This window comes from Taudactylus pleione, unplaced genomic scaffold (genome assembly GCF_031769625.1).
Source record: "Taudactylus pleione unplaced genomic scaffold, aTauple2 ptg000201l, whole genome shotgun sequence".
NCBI lineage: Eukaryota > Metazoa > Chordata > Amphibia > Anura > Myobatrachidae > Taudactylus > Taudactylus pleione.
The window spans coordinates 61,294,855-61,316,031 of record NW_028284603.1 but is presented as its reverse complement, the minus strand read 5'-3'; the positions used below and the strand labels follow the sequence as shown (position 1 = coordinate 61,316,031).

At 43.5% G+C, this 21,177-nt stretch overlaps 1 protein-coding gene across 2 annotated transcripts in view; it reads right to left on the bottom strand.

Moving 5' to 3' along the window:
* The window catches only part of FEZ2 (fasciculation and elongation protein zeta 2), a 77,884-nt gene that overhangs the window by 39,912 nt on the left and 16,795 nt on the right, over positions 1-21,177 (bottom strand). For both annotated transcript variants that reach the window (XM_088477411.1, XM_088477412.1), the window contains exon 2: positions 14,209-14,317. In XM_088477411.1, coding sequence (XP_088333537.1) covers positions 14,209-14,317 — 109 coding nt within the window. The remainder of the gene's footprint in view (positions 1-14,208; positions 14,318-21,177) is intronic.

The following is a 21,177-nucleotide window of genomic DNA, read 5'->3' as shown; positions in this document are numbered from 1 at the left end:
GGTTTTCCTGCCACTGTAATGCTGGGTACACACTGGCAGATATATTGGCCTGATCAATTGATCGGCCAATATACTGTATGCCAGTCAGCCAGTGTGTACCAACGATACAGTCATTCACAGACAGATCTATCACCACAAACGATTAAATACAATTAAGGAAAGTTTGTCTGCTGAATAACATTTCAAGGTTCAAGCACATTTACCAGTTTTCCTTTAACCTTTCTGAAAAGGACCTTAATCCAAATAAAACATTTGCCAATGTTAAAATGGGTTGGTTACGGGATGACGGCGCTCGGGATCCGACGGTGGAAATCTTAATGCTATCATCCCGACTGGGTTAGAATACAGACACCTGCCGAAAAGTACCCTACCCCTAAACCTAAACCATCCCTCCCTGCAGCCTAAAGCTAACCCCTCCCACCAGCCTAACCCCTCCCTCTAGTGCCTAACCTTAACCCTGCCCCCTAACCACAATACTTACTGCCGGCATGTCAACTCCATCCCGTTAAACATAGTTCTGAAAAGGGAATCTGAACTCTCTAATCATGTTGCTCTAAGGAAATGGTGGCCACACAAAAATGGCCCCTTACATTAATATCATTAAATACAAATCGGATCCCATGGTGCATGAAACAGGAAGACATTAGGATTGATCATTTCAAAACAAAATTCAAAACATTGTATTGGACCTGTAATTTGTATAAAGCACCAACACACTTCTACATATTTTCTCTTTTCAAGAGACCAAACTGTTTGCAGCCCTTTCAGTTGTTCACCCATTCATATATTAATAGTATTACCTTAGAGGATAAAAGGTGTTCTATTGATTAGGAGCCAAAGAAGCATATTATTATAATAAAAAAATAAATAAATAAATAAATAAAAACACACACACCACCTCTGCTTGTGTGAATTGCTTTTCTAAATAGGTCTTTAAATAGGGATATTTGTAAATGTATCAAAACATGATCTTGTGCCATCTGCATTCAATGACGACAGATGACCTATTTACGCTTAGATAACAAAATTTACACTAATTCAGTGTAACATGGATAAAAAAAATGCCTGAAGTGTCTTCTGTGTTTTGAAACAAGTAAAATAGGGCACGTTTGGGAAAGGTAAATTCCCGGTATCTGGAAAACAGGACGGACTTCCTAATATAAAAAAAAAAAATAACACACACACACACACGATAGACAAAGATTATCCCGTCGTAACTCTCCCCTGCCTAAATTTGGTGTTCCATTTTTTGCTCATCAGTTACAGCTCTCTGATGTTTGGAGGGTGCATTACCCTATTGATTGTGAATTTACATGTCTCTGCTGCACATGGTACGATATTTCAGATTGACTACATGTTATTAGTTACGCATTTATTACCTACAGTTTCAGGCAATACACTAGTGTCTTACTCCCACTGTAGACCGTTGACCCTATCGTCAGTGGCAATTTCCTACTAATTAGTCTAATTCCTCGAAATTTAGGAACATGTTGGAAGCAACTTTTCAACAGGATTTTCGATTCCATACACATGGTAATAAGGTGGGTGGTTTGCTCTCTAACGTGTTAAAAGGGGTACATTAACCTTCAATAGTCAACTAACTAAAGATGCCCGATTGGTCTCATTCACTCTGGTAAACAAATCTCTGGTATTTTTGGGATTTTTATTCTGATTTATATGCCCCTGAAACAGTTCAATTTGAGGCAAAAATGTATTTTTGGGAGGATATGACACCACCTCAGATAACGGTAGAACAGGCGGAGGCTCTTGACAGCTCCCATATCCTTAGATGGAGTCACAGCCGTTATAAAAGCGCAAAAGAACTTTAAAGCCCCTGTTTAGGCGACACATTGGTGTCCATGTGTAATGACATTATTGAAAGCAAAGTAGCAGAATTAAACTACAAGGGCAATGCTTTCAAGGGCCTGGTCGTGACTTGGAACTCCCAGGATCTTACCGTCCCATCTCCTTGTTAAATTTAGATGATAAAATATTGACAAAGGATTATTGCAGAAAGACTTAAAGTGATTCTTCCATCTATTGTTCATGTTGATCAGGCTGGATTTGTCTGGTCGACATTCCGTGGTTAACTTACGTAATGTGCTTGCAGCACAGCAATGGCAGGAATCAGCTGGGAACCAGTCTGACGTTGTCATCTTGTCATTAGATGCCGAAAAGGCTTTTGACATGGTAACATCTATATGGAGGTTCTGGGTCGGTTCGGGTTCCTAGTGACATTTATTCAAACATTGCAAACTTTTTACTCTGCACCTTCGACTCAAATCAACTGTAATGGTTATTTATCACTTCCATTTCAGGTGGAATGAGGCAAGGATGTCCCCTTTCCCCACTTTTGTTTGCACTCGCCCTGGAACCCCTGGCTGTAGCTTTGGACACACTGTCTCCTTTACAGGAATCGGAGTTGGGTCATAGGAAATCAAATTGGCGCTATTCGTGGATGATATGCTTTTATTTGTAAGCAACCGGTTCCTACTATAATTAAATCTTTTAACTAGCTTTGGCTCCTTTGCGAGTTATAAAGTTATAAAGAATTTTTGCGACTGGGTTCTTTGAATGCTTCGGATTTTACCCCAATTTTGGCAGCTCTGCTTTCCAGGGCGGACACATCTATGAAATACCTTGGCATCTCCATCACCTCTCAATTTTCAGGTTTATATAAGGCTAACCTTACTCCTACAATAACTAAAATTGAACATTTATTGGATAGTTGGCAATTGTACCCTTTGTCATTGCTGGATCGCAGAGCGGTACGCAAGAGTAAAATTTTCCCCAAGTTATCGTATTTAATACAAATATTGCCCTTTCAGTCTTTCTAAGAGGAATATATACGCTTCTGCTCTAAAATTTTCTCTAAATTTATTTGTAAACATAAAAATCCCCAGGCCTCATTGGCAAAACTTCAACTCCCTCGTACTCAAGTGGGTTTAGGGATTCCAGATTTGGTAAATTTTACTAGAGCAGTGTTTTTTTTTTTTTTTTTTTTTATAGCTTCTAATCTATAACCCATGTCCATAAAGCCATTCTAACTACTCTTTAGAACTAGCTCTTTTTCTACCATACTCCCCGCGCGCACTATTGCATGCTCCTACATCATTAATTCCCCATGACATGTTGAACAATATCCTTTTTAGAGATACATAATTTTTCCTGGTTATCTGTATATTGTAAATTACAACGTAATTCCCGTAGCTCCGGGTTCACCATGTTTTGGGGAAATCCTTTTTCCCTCAGAACTTGATAACGCCACTTTTTTTACAATGGCGCTCCAAGGGTATTGCTGCTATTCGTAATATTTTTGATCCAGGTGGTACTATGCTTTCCTTTCAAGATCTCAAAGACAAATATATTTCCAATGGACAGTTTTTTTATGTACCTACAAAGCCCAGCACTTTGCATGTTCTCTCCCTCCCACTTTGCTTGGGGAGAATGAAAAAGACAACCTTGCTTCTTTATTTACTCATTTGCTACTTTAAATTATAGAACTAGATGGCTCACCTCCCTTTTATTACACCGTAATGCAACTTTTGGTTCAACTACAGTGAGTAGCTGGAAACATTTAATCCCCTCCTTGGAGGACCAGGAACCCCTCCTAAAATATTATGACTCTACACTCAGTTACCTTTCTTCTGCTTCCTTACAAGAGACCCATGTAAATATATTGCATCAAATTTATATTACGGGCCCAGAGGAAGCATACGGTTGCTGAAGAAACAGGTCAATGTCCCAAGTGCAGTTTTACTTCCGCTACTATTTTTCATAATATATGGGAATGTGGAAGGACTCAAATTTTGGGGCAAAGTAATTTTTTTTTATTTTTATAAATAACCTGTTCTCTCTGCAATTATACGCAGACCCATTGGCTTTGTTATGCTCCAATTTTGACAATTGGTCTCTAGGCCCGCATAAGACGACATTGCTACCCCTGCTTACAACTATTATAGCGGTGGCGAAAAAGGTGATAATGCAAAATTGGACGGTGAAAACTCCCTTTCTTAAGCTCAGTAAAACGTCTCCTTTTGCAATTGTTATACCATGATAGGAAAGCGACTTTACCTGAAGGGGGTCATTGAGTTCTCTAGAAAATGGAGCTTCTTTAATACTCTGGATTCACATAAGCAAGCGTCCATACCTAAATTATTTCAGGCAGCTAACTGGTATTTCTACAGACAATTGTCTTAAACTGTAATACAATTGAAGTGTAAGTGGACTCCCCCTTTACAACCCCCCCTCCCTCCCCCCACTCTTCTTTCTTCCCCTGCCTTACTTCCCTCCCCATTGTCTGGTTTTTCTTATTATGTATCAGGATTTTGGGTATCTTTATTTCAGTCATGCTGTAAATTCGCGATTTGATTATATATTAGGATATCTTATTTGTTTGTTCTTCGACAAATATGTCCTGTAAGTCTATTTTTATATTGACTTTGCGAGGTCTCTCTGCTGTAGGGGGTTTACCCCCCATTTTGTTATGGTTGTATGGGTCTATGCTTTTCTATTTCTATAACTTATGCATATTTTTTTTTTTTCCTCTCTGAAAATTTACTAAACATGTGTTTAAAAAACAAACAAAATAAACCTACATATTAAAAGAAAGGAGGGTAGTCGGATGAGTGTTAGAAAGATGACCATTACAATTGAACTTTCCATTTATTCCCCATGTCCTCTGTGCAGACATTTAAAGATGGTGAACTAAATAGGACTAGCTGGTTCTGCAATAGCCAGAGTTTAAGCAGTCAGATATTAAGTTCCTTGTTAATTCATATTTATTTTTAAGCCGCTTGGCTGCTTTACAACCTACTGTATAATTTATGCTCCCTTAAATGCCAGATTGTATAGTCTGCCAAGCAGCCAGACAATCTCAGAGCTAACTAGCTGAGCCCATCTACGCTCCTTATGATATCATGATGTGATCTGCCTAAGTGGAGGCAAATTATTATAGGTGTGCTCTATAGCATTTTGGGTATTTTACAGCGATATTGTTATATGTTTGCTGAACTTTGCTGGTCTTGTTTGAATGAACCCTTGATTAGTTTTCTCATGGATTAATAAGCCTTTAGCTACTTCTTTCAAGTCCTGTGAGTGCGCCGCCATATTCATGTGTGGAGTATTTACTATGGAGTTCTGCACCCCAAAAATGCTTTCTGCAGAAATAAGAGTACATTCCAACTATGGGTTTATGTTACACTAGTATTTTGGACCGGACATTCAATGTTGCTAGTTATTGTGCCCGGCGTTTTTTTTTTTTTTAAATCTCTGTCCCCCTACCTCCCATCTTACTCGCTTATCCGTACCACCTCCCCTCTCATCCCTCACCTGCCCCACTCCTCTCACACACTACAGTGCTACTCACACAGCCTCTTGTAAGAGGCTGAGATTTACAACGGGTTCCGACAGCTGCACGCTCTCTCTCGCCATTTTTACTAGCCCTGTGCTAGTTATGTGGAGAATCATTACAAAGACCGCTATAAATCTACTGTTTAAATGACTGCTGCTAATTACGATCTCTGCAAATCCATCTACTAAAAAAATCATCATCATCCTCAGGCACTACAGTTATACCACTAACATATTCATTGGGTCAGCGGTGTGGGATTGTGATATTTCAAATTCAAAGTGTGCACCAATTTTAGATCACAGCTGTTTTAAATAAGAGTTCTCTCATTTGCTACAAGTTGGAGTTGGAGTGGTGCTGCTGGAGTTCGATGGATAGTGTCAGTCCGAAAAGTCCACAGTGAGGTTCCAAAGTTGATAATAGCGGATATCAGTAGGGTGCTAGACGCGTTTCGTCGCGGAGAGTCTATAACTTTCTCAATAGCATGAGAAAGCCAGTGTCCCCTGTGGAATCATAGAAAAGGATTTACCGGTAAGTACCAAAATCCCACTCTCTTTCATCCACTAGGGGACACTGGAAGCTTAGTACACTGGGGACATCTCAAAGTTTTCCCCATGGGAGGGAGCGCTCCATGGAGCCTGCAGAACAAGGCGGACAAATCGTGAAGCTGAAGCCACAAACATGTCACACCTATAAAACTTCACAAAAAAAGTATGTACCGAAAAACAAGTAGCTGCACAGCACGGTTGCATGATGGAGGCACCCAAAAATGCCCCCACGACGTACCCACAGAGCATGTGAAATGTGGTGAAATAGACAGAGAAGGCCTATCGCTGCTGACATAAGCCTGACGTACAGCCAGTCGAATCCACCTCTCCAACGTTTGATTTGACGCTGGCCAACCCCTCCAAACAGCATCATACAGAACAAAAAAGCTAAAATCAGTCTTATGGAAAGACACAGTCAGAGCCAAATGAACATTGAGGGCTTTATTCAGAGGCAGCCATACGGTCTACGACCACCTCGATGTTTGTCTAGAGCGCATGCGCACGAGGGAGCCGGCTCCTTCGTGCGCATGCGTGAGACCCGCTACGACCGACAGCGCTGGTCGTAGCGGGTCTCTTTCCAAAGGGGGCGAGCTGTCGATGTTGATTGACAGCTCGCCCCGTTTGGAAGGCGGGCCGGGGGGGTGGCAGCCCAAACGGAGGCGTTCCCATGGGAACGCCTGCCGTTTGGGGAAGGCCCCACTGACATCACTAGTGATGTCAGTGGAGAGCTTCCGGCTCTGACAGAGCCAGAAGCTCTCCGGGGCTTACGACAAGTGAGACCCTACCATAGGGTCTCGTCGTAAGCCCCCATGGTCGCGATGGTCGATGACCATCGCGACCATCACCCTAGCGGTCGTTAGAGCTGTGGGTGTTAACCCACAGCCTAACGACCGAAACAGAGGCGGCCGGTCAGGATGCAAGCGGCCGCCCAGTTTCTGAGTGACCGCTTGCATCCTCCGACTGCCTCTGAATGAGGGCCTGAGTGTTCTAACAACATCCAGAGTCGAGGATACACTGGAGTCCTCAACCAAGGAAGGCACCACAATAGGCCATTATGTGGAAAGCTGACACAACCTTAGGAAGGAAAGCGGCTTGTGTCCTGAGCTCCACCCCATCATAAAAGATTAGGTATGGGGGCTTACAAGACAGGGCTCCCAACTCCGAAACCAGACGGGCCAAAGCCAATGCCAGGAGGAGAACAGTCTTCAAAGACAAATACTTGATATCTACCTTATCAATTGGCTCAAACATGGAAGACTGAGGAAACGCAAGTACCAAATTCAGGTCCCAGGGAACTGTAAATGGAACAAAAAAGGTGGCTGCACCCGCAACACACCCTGAAAAAAATTCTGCACCTCAGGTAGTAGGTCCAATTTGCGTTGAAAGAAAAGAGGAGGGCAGATATCTGACTTTTTAAAAAGGACCCTAAACGGAGACCAGCATTTAGCCCAGTTTGAAGAAAAAGCAAAAGCCTAGATAATGGCCACACCATGCTACATAAGACCACCAAATGCAGTGGTAATGCGCAGCTGTAACTGGTTCTCGCGCGAAGCATGTGGGGATAACAGATTCTGGAATTCCTTTTCTTCTCAAGATAGCGGCCTCAACAGCGACTCAGTTAAACGCAGCTGTGCTAGGTTGGAGTGTACAAAGGGACCCTGTTGCAGAAGGTCCGGACGAAGTGGTAGGGGCAACGGATCGTCTGCTAAGATTCCGAAGGTCCAAGAACCAACTCCTCCAAGGCTAGTCTGGTTCCACGAGTATGACAGAGGATGACTCGTGTTTTATCCGCTTTAGAAGATGAGGAAGTAGAGGGATTGGAGGAAATGGGTAAACCATGTCGTAGGTCCATGGAACTGTTAGCGTGTCCACTGCCTCTGCAGCCGGATCCAGAGTTCTGGACACTTATCTTGGTAGCTGATGGTTCAATTAAGATGCCATGAGATCCACCCCAATGATGTACCAAGGCTAGGAATATGTCTGGGTAAAGCATCCATTCCACAGGGTGGAGATCTTGGCGACTGATATAATCTGCTTCCCAGTTGTCCACTCACGGGATGAACACCGCAAACAGGATCACTGATTGACTCTCGGCCCACCGGAGAATCCGAGTAACTTCTCGCATCACCTTGCGACTTAGACCCTGGTTGTTGGGGCTAATCGGATCATCCGATGTAGTAGTAAGTGAGACCCTGACCCCTGGGTTAGGGAGGTCCAGCTGGAACACACGGGAGTGGAATGGTCCAAATTGTAGTGCCTCGAAGGCAGCTACCATCTTTCCCAAGAGATGGAGACAAACAAGTAAAGACACCTTCGGTTTTCGAACTAGCTGAACTAGTAACCGAATGTCCTGGGCTTTGTCTTCCGGTTGAAACACCCGCTGTGACCTTGTATCCAGGATCATCCATAGAAACTGGAGTCTGAGACAGAATTCGGTTGGATTTTTTTAAATTGATCATCCAGCCGTGCTGCGTCAGAGTCTTGTATGTTAGTAAGGCATGGTCTAAGAGAAGAGATTCCGATGGGGACTTGATCAACTGGTCGTCTAAGTAAGGAATTATGGTCACACCTGATGTTCGAAGGTACGCAATCATGACAGACATGACCTTTGTGAAGACACGGGGTGCCGAGGATAAACTGAACGACAACGCCCGAAACGGATAGTGATCGTGCAAACCGCAGGAAAGCTTGATCCGGTTCCCAAATTGGAACATGTAGGTACGCATCCTTTATATCCAGAGAAATTAGAAACTCCACCGGTTCCAAGTTCGCAATGACTAATTGTTTAATCGCTTCAAGATGGAATCGATTCAATCAGATACGGATTTAAAGACTTGAGGTTCAGGATGGGCCTGACAGACCAGTCCGGCTTGGGTACCACAAAGGTTGGAGTAGAACCCCAGACCCCATTGATGTACCGGAACCAGAACCAGCACTGACGATTTTAGGAGAGAGTGAATTGCCTTTTGCAGCACCTTGGCCCTGTTTGCTGACACTGGCAGACCCATAGTGAAGAACAGATTTGGAGGAGAAACTTCGAAAATCTATCCTGTACCCTATGGAGAGCAACCTGTGAATCCGAAGAGGTCTAGTTCCTACCTGTTGAAAGGTTTTAAAACGAGCTCCTACAGTAGGAGATCCCAGGTGGGACAGGAGACCATCATGCCACCTGTTTTTCAACTGCCTTTTGTTCCTGTCGACGTGCGACCGTCTGTGGGCGGCCTCTACCTCTGCCACCACTAGTCTGCGTGGGAGCACCCCTGGCTCTAGCCCGAAAGAACTGCGGGGCACGAAAGGAGTGAAACGTGGGACCACGTGCTGGGTATCAAGGCAGTTGAAGAGAGGAAGGTAGATTTACCCTCTGAGGCTTGGGATATACATTTGTCCAGTTCTGGACCAAAAAGCATATCACCAGTGACCTGCAGATCTTCAACCACCCACTTGGATTCTGCGTCCGCCTGCCAAGAATGCAGCCAGAGCGCTTTGCGGGCTGCAATACCAAAGCGGATATACATGCTCTGATCTGGCCGATATCCTTGGAAGCCTCGCCCAGGTAACTTGCTGATTCACGAATGTGTTCTGCTAGCAGTCATACATCTACTCTGGAGGTGCTGGAGTCCAGACCAGTTATCAGCTGCTCCGTCCAGCAGGCTACAGCCTTGTTAACCCAGGTGCTAACAACCGTTGGTCCGAGACAGGGCCGTAGCTAGGGTAGTGCGACCGATGCCATTGCACAGAGCACCACAGGTCAGGGGGCGCTGTTTGGGCCTGTCAAATTTCTGTTTATCATCATTCTCGCTTGATTATTTCATCCCCAGCAGCTCCTGGCCTCCCCTATCTCTTCCCTGGCCCTTCCCCATGAGGCCAATCCCCTTTTTTGGGTGCATTATGTCCCTTTGAAAAATGAGGGGGGCGCCAATGCTCTTTCTGGCACAGGGCACCAAAAAGTCTAGTTACGGCTCTCTTCCGAGTGCAGCAGTGTACACAGATCGTAGTGTTGTTTCCGGCTTATGATCCTTGAGTGACGTAGCACCAGGGACTGGAAGCATCGTCTTCTATGATAGGCGAGAAACGGACGCATCCACTGGAGGAGGCGTTTCCCACTTTTCCATCATAGATGATGGAAATGGATAGCTGGAGGCGAAGCGTCGTGGAATCTGGAAATGCTTATCCGTTGGCTTCCAGGCCAACGAAAGTCAGTCTTGAAGCGGTTGTGTGAAGGGAAAAAATAGACCTCTTTTGCAGTTTACCAAATAAATCAAACTCATGAGTTTCAGGTAGTATGTCCTCAGGTAAATTAAGGACCTGCCTGACCGGCCGCATTAATGGCTCCATCCCCCGAGAGCCAGATTCTAAATCTGGCGGTGCGAACACATCATCTTTCAAGACCTCGTCCAATTCACCCTCCTCATTTTCCTCCTGTGAGGGGTGTTTTTCGCCCAAATCATCCGACTGGAGTACAGGCTGTAGTGGACGCTTTTGTGACAGCTTTTGATAGGAAGTAGAGGGCATGCTACTAGTGGAACCCATAATATGTACCAGACTTGCCACTGATTTGGCCAATCCTGTCGCCCAGGAGGGTTGTGAACGAGGAGACTTGTTCAACTCTGGACGTTGACGCCCGCTAGGTCAGAGGCCCATGGAGGAGTAGATATAGTAACAGGTCTACTACTGTACAAGCATCACATAAGGTGGTACCAGTAGCATTTGGCTGCATTTGTTTGGTATTGCACTTTGAGCAAACAAACATTCTGAGCAGTTTTGGTGGCCCTGCCTGTCATGTTAGACACACAGCCCACTCACACAGAATCAGATATATACACAGGAACCAGAAGGCTAATGGGAGACAGAGGGGGAGATTCACACCCCTCCCTTCCCTAATTACTGGATTTCTGCACGCACCAGCCATTTATAACACCCCAGTGTACTCACAGCCCTTTGAAAGGATCCATTTGTAGAAGGAGTGTGCCATGTAGCCTTCTGTAAAACTGGGCCTGTACTCAGGGTGTAGGGAGGAGAGAAGCAGGCAAGAATGTGTGTCATGAGAATCAGCAGCACCACTGTGTTACAGCCGCCTTTTGCAGTGCAGGGAGTGAGCTTGTGCTGCCAAGCTCCATCCCCTTAGTCTTCCCCACGCCATGACAGCCGCCTTCCTGTGCTACGCTGCCAGCGCTGCCTTCTCAGTCTGAACCAGCGGGAGGTCGGGGACTAGTGAGAGCCTATTGGCGACAGGTAGCGGGGGCGGGAGATGCGCAGCTGGGTTTCAGAATCACTGCGCTCCCTTTAAAGACCCACAAATGCTGCGACGGTGAGGAGCTGTCAGGTGCTTTTAACAGAAGCCCTGTACACTCCTGCCTGACCACGTTGTGTGTATGTGTATAATAATTATATCTATTTTTTTTTTTTTTTTTTTTTTTTTAAAAGCTATTAGTGTCCAGCTCCTTGGGCACTTTTTTCTAAACGGAGGGCTGGTAGGCAATAGAGGGGCAGGAGCTTCACACTTCTAAATTATTTAAAGTGCCAGCTCCAACAATCCACGCCTCTATACCCAGTGTACTAAGCTTCCAGTGTTTTCTAGTGGATGAAAGAGAAATATGGGCGATGAGACAAGGACATGAAATGCACAAATACACTACATCAAATTTTGTGACCGTATGGAAACAAAGTTGTGCATTAGAGTTGATAAGCCTTCATAACAAAGTGCCATATTAGATGGGCCCCCAGCTGAAATAACTGGCCACTCCTATGTTAGCTGAATAAATCACATCCTAAAAGGCAGCTACAAAATATGTTACTTTAGCACTCAGGCGACTCATTTATAAAGGTGAAATTGTCCTAGATATGGAAGAGTCATTAACATAGCTCAACAGTGTATTATAAAGCATTTCTGGGGGCGTTTTATTCACACATTAAAGATTTAGCCCAGATAGTATGGAAACAGGTCACTAAACACAAAACAGCACATGTCAATCGTAGGACATTCTCTCAGGGCAGGTTACATTAGGATTTGGAAGTGTAACAAATAAGCTTAGAAATAGGAGCAGCAGATTAATATGTAAATGACCTTGTCGCTTCTAAAGGTTTACCATCATTTTACATTTATCATTTTCATTGGCAGTACCTCTCTGCAAATGGATAGTCACTTCCGAGGGCACCACCTAGATTGTTGCCTACCATGAAGACATGCACCCAACTATATACAGAAACACACATTGGTGTGACATTGTGCTTCTAAAGCAGGGTGCGCGCACACACACACACACGCCATCACAGATATTGGCAGTAATTGCAGTATAACCATGGGCTAGGGTAAAAAAGCAAAAAGATTCTCTAAATGCCAGAGCAATGACAATATGAGATGTGAAAGACAGCAAAATATATGTGAAGGAAATAAGAATATATAGAAAGTCAAAGGACACTCAGGTTAAAAGAAAAAACATATATGTCTGAAGACCGGCACTTATATACCAATCATATAAAAATTAAATACCATTTATAGAGAAACAGATGTGCATAAAAATCATATATCACATTTATTATCTATACACATAAAATCATAAATGTATAAAAAAAATTGGAGACATCTCTTTCAATACAACATTAGAGCATTAACGATATTCAGTGCCTTGTAATCTTTCCAGCTGCTAGGAAGTCACTCATTGGATGGTTATTTTGGGTACAGGCTGTAATTGTAACAAGACATCAGGAAAAAGTTATGTGCAGTAAATATTTACCAAGTGGAACAATCTTGGTATGGCAGTCCAGTGTAGGTAAAAGTGTGGAGGATTTATAAAGTCCCTGCCTCTGCCGTCTCCCATTATACACAGTAGTGAATGAGAAATGAGAGGGCAGGCAAAATGGATCTCAGAAATAAGAAAAGAATAGCATCAGGACACCTCCATGTCTGTCTGCCCTGTTGCTGCTGCAGCGCAGGACAGCAAACAGTGAGGACCACCAATGAGAGTGCTGCTGGAAGAATACTTGTACAGCCAAGACCCAGAGAGTAGGTGTGGGGACTCCCTGTGCATAGAGGGAGCTCCCTCCCAGAACACTGGACAGCTGTTTCGTCTATAGCTTGATCACGTATGCAATAACCCACTATGGACTTTGTCCTTCTCTGTTTGTTTTTAGTGTACTGCATACATGCCTACACCCCCGAAAGTCACGGGAGGCTCCCGTTTTTCCGGTAACCCCCCCACACTCCCGGCCTTGTATACACTTCTCCCGCATCCCGCCCATTTCCTAGTGAAATGGGCAGAATGGGGAGAAACTTACCTAAAATCTGCAATCCGGTGTTATGGGGCGGGGCTTAATGACGCAATTCTAGTATAATGGAGTCATTTAGCCCCGCCCGCTATTAAAATAGGCACGATTTGTGGGAGGGGCGGGGCCCAATTACGCAAATGGTCCGGCCCCACCCCATCACTGCCTCTCCCCAGGCTTCTCCTGGGGAGGGCAGATTAAAAAAGTCGGCATGTATATAGTGTACTGTAGGTCACAATATACTTAATAAAATGTAATGTCATAGACCATGTAATATGCTGTGTGTGCCCCACTTTAGAAGCACTGGTCACACCTATGTGCCTTTCTCTGTATGTTTCAGTTTGGCTTCTGGGAGCACCCTGCCTATTTATATACTTTCGGGTATCTTCATAAGGTGATAGACCTAATAGGATGACATATCCCCCTGTACACGCACCTGACTATAGCAGATATTTTAAATTCCATTGGATTTAGTTAGCACTGGATGATTTACAGGAAAGCAGGGAGCTATTTGGGTTTCTAGAGTGTCCTCTAGGATTTCCCATGTTCAAATACCTCTAAATTAAACCACACATTCCACATCATTACACTTATAATATAGTTTTCTTTATTTTTTTAATATTATATTTGCTGGTAAGTGGTAAAAGTAATTATGGCAGTCAGCAAGACTTGCTTGACTGTTGCTACACAGTCATTTTTGCTTGTGAAATGCAACTTAGGGGTAAATTTACTAACCTGCAGTTTATCAAAGAAGATGATGATCTGCGGCTTTAACTGATGGATTTAAAGTAGCAACAGAAATCAATGCTATTTCTGTTGCCGCTTAAATCCATTGATCAAAGCCGCAGACCTTCAGCCGCTTTGATAACCCGCAGGTTAGTAGACCTAGCCTCTTGTCTCGCACCCTGCATATGTAATCCTGCCAATGAACAGTAAAAGGATATATAAAACAAATTTTTGTGTTATGTCATTTCATGGTTTGTTTTGGGTATAGAGGCATTAGACAGGCAAATAATGGATTCCTGCATTGTTCTTTAAAGTACTTACGGCTTTCTCCAAAAGGTTAAGTGTTGGTAAGTGCAAGGCTCTGGTGTGAGACGATTTCCAATCCACAGGCATTACATTGCCATAATTATCAGTCAAAGCATTCCAAATTCTATAGCGGGGCAAACAAGACATTTTTTGCATTAATATGTATTCCATGACTTTAGACGAAAGTGCATTTTTGTATTATGTAAAAATACAGCCTGGTAAAACAAAATACATATTTTTAAATAAAATTTGTCAGGTTTACAGAAGACACTATGGGGCCGTTTAAATTCAGCGTGCTGTTCATATTGCCGGGAGGGAGCTCCCAGAGCTATTCAATTCAGTGCTCTGTTAGGTCAACTAAATGATCTCTTCTCGCACCCTCCGGTGCTAACAGCCTTGCGGTCAGCACTTTAGTCAGAAAATGGCGGTTCACGCAACTTAACCTGGGTGTTTAGTCGTGACAACTATCATTCTCCGATTGAACAGCTTATGGACCAACGTTACGGCACTATACAACTCCCGCTGAATTGAATCGCCTCCAATGATAGACCAGACACTGATTAGTATCATATTAATACATTCTGTGCCCATGTTCTGTGCAAAGTAACAGTTGAATTTTCTACCAATTACGATGTTTCAGGATATAGAGTCATAAAACACGGCGCGCCCGTGCACTGTAACACAATCTTTAAAGAAAAAGGTTTAATTTGATCACAGATCAGACTTCTATAATATCAGCAATGATGAAACTGCTCTGTGAGAGCTACCGGCTAGGCTAAGTGAAGTATCACTGTAATAGTGGTGTGTGAAATAAACGGTAGATCACAGCAGAAGCCTGGCTGTAACAAAGCAGAGCTTTGGCGGGGTATCATCATTGCAAACAATCTGCTGAAGTCTGCACTGCAGGGAAATAATTACATCACTGGGAGCAAACATATGACACTCAGCAATTTCAACAAATGCCTTCTCAGCTCGAATGCCGCAAACAGCATCCATTTCAGGCTGAAACACAATGAGTCAATACACGTTCTAGGCTACAAAACCATGCTTCATCGTTCTCATTGCTGGCACTCCCAACATAACTTCAAATACACAGGAGGGAATGTCCTTGGATAACTTCATTTTCAGATTTCACTTTATAACAAGTGGTTTCTCTCAGCTCATACATTACAATTCTGAAGGATTTCAATCAGGCCTCTTTCTCTGCTATTTTTTCTATCTCAGTGCAGAGTGATGAGGTCCTGTCAGCTCTCCCGATTTCAGCTTCTCTCCCCCAACAAGCACAAAGTGATCACTTATTTTACACCAAAAAGGGCTGGCTAACAAAAAGTAACCTTATTAATCATTGCTGCTTTTAGAATGGCGACTGACTTTTTATAAATAGCATTACCATTAATAAGGACCAATAAGCCTACATGTTGGATAAACCCAGATCCCACCACCTCCACTGTAGAGAGAGTCTGGTTGGTTTAGAAGATGGAAAGCATTTCTGCATTCTCTAACATATTGGTGAAATATTCTATAATCTGGTTCTCATGACTCGGCTACTAATGTGGCTACCCCCCCCCTATTCACTGGTCTATAATTTAGCGGGGGCATCTGTGCAGAGTCCAGTCTGCTCTATTTAAAGCCTCCCTGTCTGCGCTGTTCTCACTCCTATTTTTTTCCATTCTGTACCCGTCTCACCAGTCTCCTTAAAAAAAAAAAAAAAGTAAAAAACTAATGCTGGCCATACACCTGCACGACCAGCAAACGTTCCGATTCAGCATCCGACTCCCCGGAGCTCCCTGGCAGTCCCGGCGGCATGTTTGTTGTTTTTCTTAGCACTGGACCTGTCGTATGATCGATCCTGTGCCTCACGCGCTCATTAGGGAAACAGTCATCGAAATTACTTGAATTGCGGCACGATGGATCACATGAACAAAATAAAACTGCAAGATCTGCACACGATAGGATGGAACATATGGGCTGCACATCTGGATCATAAGATCTGATTATAGGAGCTGCAGTAGCGCGCATCGGATCTCATCTTACTGGAAAAAAACAAAAACCAACAACATGATTTTCACAAGATCAATCATATGACTTGTCGAAAATCGGGCAATCGGCCCGAAATCGTGCAGGTGTATGGCCAGCATAAGGCTAAAGTACGAGCTGCCTTGTAGAAGACAACAATAAATTAATACTGATGTTTTTACATTTTAATAAGGTCAGTCACGCTTCCTTAGTCACCTAAATCTGGCCTGTTACAAGATCACCCAAAGTCTCCGATTTTCCCAACACAGAAAGACAGTCATACTTTTTCCATTGTCGCTTTGCAGCAGAGAGCATATACCAAGCAAGACGGCACAAGCTGTATGTATCCAACTTCCAGCCACATTAAAGTAAGAGCTGGACATGATGCTAGTGAAGACGTACTAGAGGTGGACAGGCTTCTGGAAGGGGGAGGGTGGGGGCACTACAACATGTACTGGCGCAGGGCAGGCCACTGGGAGATGGCAATGTACTGGACCAGGGAGGATGGTTAGAGGCAAAGTACTAGAACATATGTTCCTTTACATCCCCATTGCACAGTCTCCCAATGGCACAATCAAATCTTTCTAAAAAAATAAATAAATTAGAGATATATATATCTCAAGGTGTGTCCACACTCACGTTTTTATAATTAAAAATGTGCTGGGGTGGCTGCCCAAAAGAGACCTCCAGGTCCTTTTATCTAAATTTCAAAAAAAGGGGTGAACTCACCAGTCTTCTAAAAGTCCTTTATTCCAACAGTGAACAGTATAAACAGGATCAACGTTTCGGTCCCAGCCGTGGACCTTTGTCTTGACAAAGATTCACGGCTGGGACCGAAACGTTGATCCTGTTCACTGTTGGAATAAAGGACTTTTAGAAGACTGGTGAGTGCACCCCTTTTTTTTAAATAAATATATATATTTTTTTTATTTTTTTTTTACTGGAAGCTCCTTTATAAAAGCCATTTTCTTATATTGTAAGTTCTAAACATTTAAGTTCCCCAGGGACACCCAGATGACTGCTGCACACCCTTGCCTACCCTCGCGCATTTCGCAGGAGCTTGCCGCTTTAAGGTGGAAGCTCCCGCTACTCCGGAAAGTAAAGTTAATCCCCAGTTTCCCCACTGCCAGAATTCACTCACATGGGGTATTATTTACAACAGAGAAACACCAGCCCACAGAGCACATGGACAGCAGTGACTCTTACCCACAACCCCAGGACCTGCATTATGCAGTATCCAACCCTGATCTCCCGTTAATGCCGGCACCCCACCTTCTGAATATTAATAGATACGCCCATGGGTAAATCTAGACACGCCCTTTGGGCAGAGCATGGCACACCCCCTCGATGGCACATACTACCACCTACTATAATCTTCCTGAAACTAATTTTCAAAAGTAGGAAAGTATTCTGCTGCAGTAACATCTAAACTTTCAAATGCCTTTAAATCACAGTAACTGCAGCATGACTCAGATCTTCTTCTTTCAGAAAATACCAGAGAGTCTGCTTTCTAGTGACTCTGAAAAAATAAATCAATAAATATTTGGTTTACTATAAAAGGTACTTTGTAGTCAGCAGAAATGGTGCAAATTACTGTGCACACAGATCTGTACATAAGGGCCCAATTCAAAGATTGATCCTGTACACAGGTGCTGTGCGAAAAGATGCAAATGCCACCAGGATTTGTATTGAGACGTCCACTTGCAGTGTCTCCAGTCTTGTATAAAAGACGCAACCATCGGACGCACATCGATTGGACTTTTTGAGTAACCCTATGGTCACGCAAAATGGCTAACAGAACTAAGATGCCTCTGTCTTAACAACTGCGTACAGGATTGCAGATGCAGGCTTACTCCCCCAAAACAGATGCAACATGCCTGCGTTTGAGTCGCCACCCCCCACCCACAAATGGTCCCTGACTGTCAACCACTTTGCGATTAAATCCTTTCTGCATCTGCGATCACAGAACCATCGCAGCACAGGGGCTGCGCAACTCAGTCACATGTGCAGTTACAAAAAAAAAACAAAAAAAACCATCAGCCATTTGCAAAAACATCGGCTTGGTGTCCATCTCTGAATCAGGCCCATAGTTAGTAACTGCTGTAGCTTGAGGAAAACCTACATGTAGATTCTCTACTTCGGGCCAGATTCAGAGTTGTACGCAAACTCGATGGTTTATCTGTGTTCTCTATTTCTATTGCATGCTAGACAGGCATGTCATACATTATATGTAACAGAGAAAAAAGAAGACTCTTGGTTTGGGGCACTCTTAAGGAACATTGAATTTATTTAGAACGTCACTTTTAATCAGTTTATTCTCTACCGAGTTGTCCTCCTGTATTCAGTACGTCGATAATTGGCGCCCTAATGGCTATAGTTTAGGACCTTTACATATGAGTGTATATAGCTTACTCTAACCATTCACTCCTATAGTTCTGGGGTTTTTTTGTTTTTTTTTTAAGAGGAATTGTAAAGGAGCATGGTGAATTATTTTCCTAATATTAGTCTCCTACTTGAAATGTATTTATTTAATCGTTTAAATAATTTTTCTAGGTCCCCCTCAAGTATTGGCCCTGGGTAGAATGACCCAGTTTCACATCACAAATAGATGGTATTATGGATTTTTTACCTTGATTGTACGATAAGGTCAAAATAATTAATATTGATTCATAGTGCTATTGTATGTATTTGTAAACTTCTACTGTACAAGCATAAATTGCTGCTGATCTAAATTCGGTTTACAGCTGACATATAAACAATATTTATCATGGGTCTCCACTTAGAATCCACAATGTGACATTTTCTACCTGTAGATTCCAACCGATATGATGGAGGTTTTTACCAGCACAAATCTCAGTGGTTATTCGTTCAAGCCGACATTTTCTAGCCACCATCAGTTTATGTTTTACAATACTAATTTGACAGATTTAGGAGTAAATTTACTAAAGGTCGATTTGCAGCACGATTGGAGGAGTGATTTAGCACTTCTCAAATTGACTCAAAATCGCATGCAGTGAAAACCATTTTTCACTGCATTTACTATTAGTCGATTTGTTTTGCGAAACAAATTCAACTTGAGTTGGTTTTGAAGAGTGTGATTTGCTGTTCGATTTGGCAAGTTCATGTCCAAATCGAAGGGCAAATCACCCTTCAAATCCCAGACACAATGAACTGCTTCATGCTTTCACTTTCATCAGGAGCAGTTCATTGTCACACAGATACATGCAGACATCAGTGAGATGCCTGCATGTATCTGCCTAGAAAAAGTGTCTAAATAGTCAAATTTAAAAAAAAAAAAAAACCCGGGAGGTCACCCCCTAAATCAGAACCAGCCCTGGACTACTGAAACCCAGTTCTGGTTGACTAAGTACAGGGAAAAAATTACGTAGGGTCTCCCTGTACTTAGTACAACCAGCACAGGGCTATGGGAAGCAGAGCTGGTTCTGGATTTACAGGGAAAAATTTGCGTAGGGTTCCCCTGTAAGATCCAGAACCAGCCCTGGACCCTTTCTAACGGGGGACTGATGCCACAGCCAGGGGAGCCCTATCACCGGGCCCCCCAGCCGCAGCATCAGCCCTGACCGTTAGTCAGCCCAGGCCAGGGATCCCTGGGAAGTTGGAGACCCCTTCAAAAAAAGGGGTCTCCCTCTCCAGGGCACCCTTAGCCTGGCCTGATAGCCCGGGGTTATCCCCACCACCCCTGGGTGGTGGGTTGATTGTGACAGTGTGGTGTAAAAAGAGATATAAATAAACATTGTCTTTCCAGTAGAACTGCAGGTCCCAGCAAGCCTCCCCCGCATGCTGGTACTTGGAGAACCACAAGTACCAGCATGTGGGGCATTAAGGGCCCACTGGGACTTGTAGTTCACCTGTAAAGAATTGTCCCAAGAAACACACACACACCCCTTACAAGTATAACTTTAATACATACATACACACACTCACACAATACTCACCTATCTTACCTCCAGTGGTCCCCTTCTCCATGGGTTAAAATAATAAACGAAAAAAACGAACCCTTGCATTAAGGAGTAATCAGTCTAACCAGACTGATTACTCCTTCCCGAATGAAGCGCACAGACACGGCTTCATCCTTTGAAGCTCAGTGTCTGTGCGTTCATTGGCTGAGAGAGGTCAGGCCCCGCCTCTCAGCCAATGAACGGTTCCTCCATTGTACTCAATGGTGGGAGCCGCAGGGTTACTAAAATTTATCCTGTGGCTCCCACCATTGTCTTTAATGGAGGGAGCCGTTCATTGGCTAAGAGGCGGGGCCTGACCTCTCTCAGCCAAAGAACGCACAGACACGGAGCTTCAAGTAACAGCATGGAAGTCAGTACACTCAGGGCTGGTGCCCGGATCAGAATGGAATGGAAGACGATAGTTTTGTCTGTTACAGCTTCCTCACTTGCTCCTTGATGATGTCTTACATTAATCAGTTTCCTTTCCCATAAAAAAAAGCCTGGGTAATGGTAAATAACAGTATACAAAGACCAGTAGCCTGCCGTTAACATCACTATTAAGCAGCCGGCAGTCATTAAAAAGGTCTCATCTAGAAGAGGGCATATATGTGCGTGAGACCATATGTACAGAAAAGCTGTACGGCCAGGGGGGAAATAGCAATATTTCAATTGATATGAAAAAAATAAATAAAAGCGGTCCAGCATTCGTGGCCTACATACATGAGCAGCTAATATATACCCTGCACATAAAAAAAATAAATTTGCACCCCGTGCATTGCCACATGGTTTGTCCAGGTGCACAGTAGATGCATACACATGTAAAGATTTTCTGTCCAACCATCCAACTAGTTGATTGGTTGGAATGAAAATCTGGTAATGTATGGGAGTAAATGATGATCAGCAATTTGCTCCTAAATGCCAGAAAACAGATGAAAATGTCCGTCAGACAAGTTTGTTAAATGTTTGATCTAAACAATTTGTTCAAACAGTTTTTGTCCATTTTCCGGCG